We start from the raw sequence: 8,840 nt of genomic DNA on the forward strand, positions 1-8,840 counted from the left end.
TGGGAGGCGGAGGGAGGAGGAAGGAGAGGATCTCCGGAGGGGAGGCGGAGACGAGGGAGGCGGCGTTACAGGAGCGGGAGGCAGCGGAGAAGGAGGTTGAGAGGCTGAGGAACGCCGTGAGGAGGCAGAGGAAAGATTTGAGGGCGAGGATGCTTGAGGTTTCGAGAGAAGAGACCGAGAGGAAGAGGATGCTTGATGAACGCTCCAATTATAGGTCCACTTCTGTTTGTTTTTTATCTTTACATTTGTATATTTTGTCCTAATTTCTGTGTATTGTGCTTGATGATTGTTAGAAAGGAGAGAGGACATATTGGATAGCAGAAAAATTGGTAGAATTTGCCTTACCCTGATTTGTGTGTGTATATGGAAAGGTCAGTGAAGCCTTGTTAAGGACAGTATCTGAGATGCAAGTAAGGTAGTATAATAGCTAGTGATAGAGATATGATTTTGTGATTAGAAATATGCGTTTAATGATAAGAAATTAGAATGTAAATGATTTATGATTTCTGTTTAAAAAGAAGGTTTATGTACTTGGGTCTATGCTGGTGATATGTTTGAAGCAACAAAACAGCTGCAACAATAAGCCTTTTCCCCATTGGTGTGATCAGCTACATAGATTAAAAAAAAAGATGCCATTATACCCTCTCATATACTGTGTCTATAGAATATAATATAGATGATATGTGGGAAAAATAAGAATGAGATTGTGGTGATTTATGCCATTGACTAATTGAAACAATGGAAGTGTCTGAGTTACTAGCTGATTTTGCAGGCACAAGCAGGTGATGTTGGAGGCTTATGATAGACAGTGTGAAGAAGCTGCAAAAATATTTACCGAATATCATAAACGTCTCTGTCACTATGTAAATCAAGCATTGGATGCTCAACGATCAGGTCTTGATTCTTCTGTTGAAGCAACCAACAGTTTTAGTGCTAAACATGAGAAGGAAGCTGTTTATTCTACTGTTAAGAGTGGTAAATCTGCAGACGATGTCATTCTCATTGAAACCACTAGGGAAAAGAATATTAGAAAGGCTTGTGAATGTCTTGTAGCTTACATGGTTGATAAAATACGGAATTCTTTTCCTGCTTATGAAGGAAGTGGCATTCATTCAAATCCTCAGGCAGAAACAGTAAAGTTGGGGTTTGATTTTGATGGACAAATTCCAGAAGAGGTTAGAACTATAATTTTAAATTGCCTTAAGAGTCCACCTCAGCTGCTTCAGGCAATTACTGCTTACACTTATCGGCTGAAAAGTCTAATCTCCAGAGAAATAGAGAAAATTGATGTTAAAGCTGATGCAGAGACCTTGAGGTATGGGAATATATGTATTCCTATTCATCACGTTCTCTTGGTTCTTTTGTTAATATACTATTTGAATTTTGACCTTTTGTTGAAACCTTAAATCATTGTTACTTTATTTTTGTTAAAAACTTTTTTCAGTCTGAAATACTAAATTGGCAATGCATAATGAAGATCCATAGGTGATTTAGTACCCATTCTGACGATGACCAGAAAAATATCAATAGTGTTCACGTAGTGATTGGAAGCAGTTTATGAATGTTCCACTAGTTTTATATTAGCAGTAAGGAAATACTTCTTGTATAGCTGTTATAAATTCAAACTTGAATCCTTCAATCAGGTACAAATATGAAAATAACATAGTGATGGATGTTTCCACTTCTGATGGGAGCTCTCCTCTACAGTATCAACTTTATGGCAATGGAAAGATTGGAGTTGATGTGCCTCCAGGAGGAAGTCAAAATCAGCTTCTTGAGAGACAGGTCTATATTCTGCCTTGAACTGCACAACTTTATCTTCATAAGGGGAATTACTTAGCTAGTGTTCTATCTCTGTTTACAGAAAGCTCATGTTCAGCAATTTTTGGCTACCGAAGATGCATTAAACAAGGCTGCTGAGGCAAAGGACTTGTCCGAGAAACTTATGAGACGTCTGTATGGTGGCACTGATGTTCCATCACGCTCAATTGGTATTGGAAGCACGTCTCAGAATGTTGGAAGTCTTAGGCAACTTGAGGTCTTCTCTTCAAAACATAAAGTCCATTAGTTACATTTTTACCTTGATAGAAAGTGTTACAAAGTATAATGTGCGCGCACGCGCAAGCGCCTCCACATCCCCTCCTAAATATCTTTCTAATTAGGGAAGAATTGATTGCTTTTTAAGTTTTCAAGACATTTAACATATGTATTTTTACTTTATTTATTATTTTGGAGAATGTTTAGGAATATTTTTTAGATACTACATCACTCATCTAGTATTTATTGTTGTGGTTATTAGGACTTAAATTGGGTTTAGCAAAAATTTTCAATTCTAGATACAATCAAATTCTATATTCTCCATTTAAGGCAGGAGAAATAAGAATTTACCACCTTATATGTTTCAGGGTTGATTGAATCCTTGGTTATGGCATTTTCATTTAAATTATTTAGGATCCCATTTTCATTACCTGATTAGATTTTCCTATTTAATTTAAGAATTTAAGCATTTAAATATTCCATTTCTTTATATGGTTCCTGTTTTCAGCTTGATGTTTGGGCCAAGGAAAGAGAAGTTGCTGGTTTAAAGGCAAGCCTAAATACCCTGATGTCTGAAATACAACGCCTGAATAAGTTGTGCGCTGAGAGGAAGGAAGCTGAAGATTCTCTGAAAAAAAAGTGGAAAAAGATCGAAGAGTTTGATGCTCGAAGATCAGAACTTGAGACCATATATACAGCATTACTTAACGCAAATAAGGTAAATTCCACTATTTCCATCTTTCCTGTATAAGTGAAACTCTGGTATCTTTATTGTTCATCCTTGGGTGGTGCTTTTACCTTGTTAGAATCCTAAGATGATCACTTTTTCCAACTTAATTGGCCAATATTTGCATTGACTGTTGAGATGATGGATATTAGCGAAGTTTATGTACAGTGTTGGTATTTGGCATGGAATTCATATCCCTTGCTTCTGACACATTGTCTTTTTGCAGTGTATATTTTTCCCCGTTTCTATTTTTTAGGGAAAAATAGTTCTTTGAATTTTTATTTTACCCCCTTGTTAATCACATATTGCAGGATGCTGCATTGTTTTGGGGTCAGCAACCATTAACTGCTAGGGAGTATGCTGCAAGCACTATAATTCCAGCATGTGCTGTTGTTGTTGAGACTTCAAATAGTGCAAAAGATCTTATTGAGAAGGAAGTGTCTACCTTTTGTCGGTGTCCTGATAATAGCCTCTACATGCTTCCTTCTTCCCCACAGGTTTATAATGTTTCAACAGAAAATTTCCCCCCACTTGTTTGTTGATGCATGGTTTGTTGGTTGATGCATGGTAATTTGATAGATGGAGTTTCTTTTTGATGTCCCATCTCGACATTTTGGTATTCAAAGTTCTGAGTTCATTGAAGTTTAAAACAAGGAACATGAATAAATAAAATCAAGAAAGCAACAAGAGTGATCAGATACACCTAACTTTTCTTAACACCTTTAGGAACATGACTCACTTAAAGATATGTTCATTATTCAGATAGGCTAAACTAGTTGAGGGGTAATTTTTAGGGTGGCCATACTAGAAGAGATAGAATTAGGTATGAGTGCACCTGAAAACACTTGCGGTTGCCCCTATTGTTGAGTAGATAGTGGAATCTCGGCTTGTAGATTCCTCTGTTGAACAAAGGAAACCTATAGAGGCCCTGGTAAGGAGAGTGAACCAGATAGGTGAGAATAAAAAATTAGATGTAAAGGAAGACCTAGAAAAACTGTAAGTTGAATTATTAAAAAGAGACTTTTGATATAAATTGTTTATACAGATATAGTTCATGACAGAAGATTATGACTTGGCTTGACCCATATAGAGCCAACCCCACCACCTAGTGAGTGGGAAAAGACTATATTTGTTGTTTTGTTGTGGAAAGAGTTGCGTTAGGTATTTAATCGTCTCATATTGTGTCGTGCTTCAACATAACTTTATCTTCAATACTGGTTCACTTAGGCACTGCTAGAAGCCATGGGGGCCAGTGGATCATCAGGGCAGGAAGCAGTTGCAAATGCAGAAATGAATGCAGCGATTTTAACAGCAAGAGCAGGTGCTCGGGATCCATCAGCGATTCCATCAATATGCCGTGTTTCAGCCGCCCTTCAGTATCCAGCTGGTATGTATATTACTGTTTTGCATTCCCAATTGGCTATGTAAGATGTCTCTGATTATTAAGTGTTTTGGAGACTTGGAGTTTGGATCTCATGCATTATCAGGTTAGGATCTCATGCATTATCAATTATGTAAATTGTTTTGGGTGAAATAAAATTGTCACTTGAATTTGAGGTTGGTATGATGTGATCAACATAGTCTATTTTATTGACCTGCGATCAGGTAATTCCTATAGCATCAGTAAATAGGGTATTAACTTTGTATAACAATATATATCTTATTTTTATTGTTTCAAGTCTATGTATTACTGTTTCATGTAATTTGAAGAGAAATTGTAAGGACTTATCATGTGCTTTTGCATAAAAGCTATATATATATATATATATATTAGCATCTGTGTTGGAGTCCCTGGAGTTCTGTCTGAAACTTCGTGGCTCTGAAGCTTGTGTGTTGGAAGATTTATTAAAGGCTATTAATCTTGTTCACATTAGAAGGGATCTTGTTCAAAGTGGTCATGCTTTGTTAAACCATGCTTATTGTGTTCAACAGGAATATGAAAGGTAAATATTGTATCTAACGCCAGAATTTAACATGTAAATTCGATTTTTCTTTTTTTTATCAGTTAATTGGAAGGTCAGGATAACTTACCTTTTCCATCCTTTTCAGATTCATACCTTCAGAATTTGAATGCTCTTTTTTCTTCTTTATTGACATTTGACGTATTGATGCAGGACAACAAATTATTCTCTGAGTTTGGCTGCAGAACAAGACAAGACTGTTATGGAGAAATGGTTGCCTGAACTTAAGGCTGGTGTTTTGAATGCTCAGCAGAGCTTGGAAGCTTGTAAATATGTCAGGGGTTTGGTGAGTTACCACTGTTATTATTACTGATCAAGTTAATATAATAATTGAAGTTGAGGTGAAAAATTATAGGATGGGTTCATGCAGTTTCCAAATTTCTCTCTGGAAAACTTTCGCCACAATTTCCTGTTGCATATTTGTTTAGCAAAGTGTCATACACATGGATGAATAAAGAAAATTCATCAGAATTGCTGGTTTTTTTCATATCCCTTTTGCAGTTTCCATTTAAATCCCTGATTTTTAACCTTTTATGCAGCTTGATGAATGGTGGGAGCAACCGGCATCGACGGTTGTTGACTGGGTGACAGTGGATGGGCAAAATGTAGCTGCATGGCATAACCACGTTAAGCAGCTTCTTGCATTTTATGATAGAGGAGCATCATGAGTAACATGAATGAGCACCCTTAAGGCATGAACTTTCTGAGGATTCCCATTTGTCTAAACACTTCCCACTTTGTTGTCACCATTGAAGACTTAATATCCTCCAGCCTCAGCTTCGCATGCCGTGACTGGGAATACCTTTTCTGGTAAACTTACCTTGAGATGGAAATGGGACTTCTCTACGTTTCTTGATTGACAAGAGACCACAGGCACAAGAACCTCACCCCTACTTCCCTTGCCCATTTTATATCTAGAAGTGTGATTTTGGCTGGTTTTGGAGTTTAGGTGGTGGTTTTGATTGTTCTTTTCACTGAATGTGATTAACAGCTAGTGGCAAATGGCAATGCAATGTTTTATTTTAGAGGTTGTAAATTGTTTGTTTAGCTAATTGAGGTTGAAGGCATTTTCAGCTTCATTTACTCTATATATTGTTTAAGTGGTGTGTACAATTTGGTAATTTTATATTATATTTTAATTTTGCCAAGATGATGTAATAGGCTGAACTTTCGAACTTAATCAAAGTGCTACAAGATAAGCTCGTGATGAATCTGAGACTATAAAAACTTGATGCTTAAATTCATACTAAAATAAAATTAATTGCTCTTTATACTTGCTAAGTAATGTGCACTTTGGTATTCGGAAGTGTTCATAATCATCTTGAAAAATATATAATTCCCAACGACGCAAGAGTAACGATTGCACCATTGATTATGAACACTCAAACTAAACATATTCATTATCTTGTTCTGGCATGTGATCAACCTTAGGTCTAATTTTATTTAAAAATGCTATTCATTCATCAAAATCAGCTATTAACCAAATTTTATTATGTATATTTGAATTCCAACATATAAATTAACTTTAGTGTAAACATTACATAGCCAAATTTTATTATGTAACAATTTAACATACTTGAGTTTTCATCAACTAAACAATTCTTCCGGACTTGCAAATTTACTATCGCCATGTTGCATGTACCGTAAAACAAAGAATAAAGGATGTTTATCTATGTTACTCAGAAATATATATCTAAAAAATTTGATGGTAAAATTACTCAGATGCGTATCTGCTAGAATGTAGAATCCCAAAAGCAATGCAACTCGTACAAAATAGCTTAAAACTAAATAAAAATTTTTCATATAACATTGTCTGAACCAACTGAAAACAGAACATCGCAAGCAAAAAAAACTTCGACTCTACTTTTACTGTTCGCCAGGCAGCGTCTTAATGATATCAGAATCACCTGAAAATAAGATAATTAACAATCGTGTCATTAAAAACCTAAATAGACATCACTGGTTTGCTATAACATATTGTGTGGAATTTTAAGTAGTCATGGAAAGAAATTATACCAGGATCAATAATGCTGAGGCAGCACACTCTGTAATATTTTCCACATGCAGTGCCCAAGTCGACATTGTCTGAAATCAACAAGAAATAATTTGTTTAATAAAAACAGAATGAAACAGGAAGCTAAATAATGCGAGTTGATCGACAAATTCCGGTAGACATCAACCTAAAAATTTGAGAAAATGGAAACAACAAGCTTGCATCATGTTCCTCGGAAAATACCATTCGCTAACAAATCAAAATACCAAATGCTCACAGAATAAGAAAACATTTTTCAAACAGATAGATGCTTCATTATGAAGCTGCGTGCGAAGCAATGCAAAACAATATCGCTTTAGACTAGTACAGTAATAAAAATATCCATCAGCTACTTGTTCTAATTTTACATCAACTGATGCTGACTCTAGAGGCTCGAATTCTAGCTAACCTTAATAACACAATAACATTAGAGAGAGATTCAGAACTTACTCCCATTGTAATGATGTACTCCAACCTTTGCCAACATGGCATAGTACTCTATTTCTGACTTCCTCAATGGTGGGCAGTTGTTAAACCAAATCATTTAAATTAATATATAAACTTAGCAAACGAAACAAACACACACACATACACACAAAACAGATCTTCCCCAATAACTATAAGCAAGTTATAGCATTCATAATCAAAATAACCACAGCACATATGATATATCTAAGCGTTTAGCTAAGGGCACATGTTTATAAATTGAGAAAAAATTTATTGAAAATACAAAATTATTAAGTTTTCAAAGTTAAAACGAAAAAAAATTGAAAACTTCTAATAGTATTCATCATTTCTACACTCAGAGAACCAAATCAACTTAAATTTGGACCATTAAAAGAACCCTTAGCTCATAACATACTAAAGCAATCCAGATTCTCAAATCCCACAAATCAAAGCTCCATTTTTAAAAGTAGGAAAAAAAACCCTAGCTTCTCAGCAGAGAAATATCGTTAAAATAAATAAAGGGAATACCTTTGGAGCTTCTGAGAGATTTGAGAACGGTCTTGTAACCGAGAGTGTACTTGCCACTCTTCATGACAAGTGCGAGTCTGTTGTTGATGCTCTCATGAGTCTTCTTCTGCATAATATCAAGTTCAAACCACACAAACAATGTCATTTTAGAAGCTCAAAACGCCAAATCAGAAACCTTTAAGCAAAGTAGCAGATCAACAATATCCAGTGTGAACAGAGAGAGAAAGAGAGGCAGAGAGAGGTTACGGTCTTCTTGGCGGCCACCATTGTCGCTGGACTCTGGAAGAGACAGGCAAGAGAGCAAACTGTGTGTAGATGGTGATGCAGAGAGGAAGAAACCCTAACTGGTTGAGGCGACAATTGATATTTATAGTTTGGTTAGGGTTTCGTTTTGGGCCCAAGGTTTGATAACCTAGGGTTTTGAATTGGGAATTTTGGATGCCCAAGAACTTTTAGTATATTGGGCTATATGCTCTTTTGGTCCCATTCCAAAAGTACTTTTCTCTAAACAATGACCCAACAAGTTTTTTTTTTTTTGAATTTAACATGTAGTTCAAGCTAAGAAAAACAAAACATTTAGTTTTATCTTTTATGACAAAACTTCGTTTAAAGTTCCGTTCCAGAAAAAAAGTAAAAATACTTGACCAAAAAAAAAAAAAGTAACAATACTTTTGTTACCGAATTAAATCACCTTTAATAGGATTTTAATAAGGAACTATAACTCAAATGACATAAATTCTTCCTCCTCATTTAAAAGTCTTGGATTCGAGTTTCACTCATTCCAATCGATCGAAAAAAAAGCTGCTTAAATTGCTAGGGACTAGTTAAAAAGGATCACTTTGTCCTTCCACAAAATTATGATAAACAAAGATAGTACTTTGTTTTCAAAACACAAAAACAAGGACAAACATAAGAATAAGGAAATGGAATTTGTGGTGCAATATGTATTTTGGGGAAACTAAAATATCAATTTGATTTTATGTATATAATTTATTGCAATTTAAGCTGGATCGATTTTATTTATTTTTCATTCTAATCCGGTTTAATCTTTTTTTGTTTGAATTAAATCGATTTAAACCCTTTTTCTGTGAACATATGCTGCCCGTAG

General features: G+C 35.3%; 1 protein-coding gene and 1 long non-coding RNA gene across 2 annotated transcripts in view; one reads left to right on the plus strand and one right to left on the minus strand.

The window, feature by feature from the left end:
- The window catches only part of LOC107486569 (AUGMIN subunit 5), a 6,468-nt gene extending 707 nt beyond the window's left edge, over window positions 1-5,761 (plus strand). Inside the window, 10 exon segments of the mRNA XM_016107121.3 lie at window positions 10-214; window positions 773-1,315; window positions 1,644-1,785; window positions 1,865-2,038; window positions 2,546-2,755; window positions 3,076-3,261; window positions 3,992-4,155; window positions 4,477-4,707; window positions 4,879-5,011; window positions 5,265-5,761. Coding sequence (XP_015962607.1) covers window positions 10-214; window positions 773-1,315; window positions 1,644-1,785; window positions 1,865-2,038; window positions 2,546-2,755; window positions 3,076-3,261; window positions 3,992-4,155; window positions 4,477-4,707; window positions 4,879-5,011; window positions 5,265-5,393 — 2,117 coding nt within the window. The 3' untranslated portion in view covers window positions 5,394-5,761.
- A 652-nt stretch (window positions 5,762-6,413) lies between these two features.
- Window positions 6,414-7,291, minus strand: LOC107486568 (uncharacterized). The gene is made up of 3 exons (XR_001591678.3): window positions 7,208-7,291; window positions 6,742-6,810; window positions 6,414-6,632 (listed from the first exon to the last, which is right to left on the minus strand). It is a non-coding gene; the product is annotated as an uncharacterized LOC107486568 (long non-coding RNA).
- Between the last annotated feature and the right edge of the window lie 1,549 nt (window positions 7,292-8,840).

Source organism: Arachis duranensis, chromosome 4 (assembly GCF_000817695.3).
Source record: "Arachis duranensis cultivar V14167 chromosome 4, aradu.V14167.gnm2.J7QH, whole genome shotgun sequence".
In the NCBI taxonomy this organism is placed as follows: Eukaryota; Viridiplantae; Streptophyta; class Magnoliopsida; order Fabales; family Fabaceae; genus Arachis; species Arachis duranensis.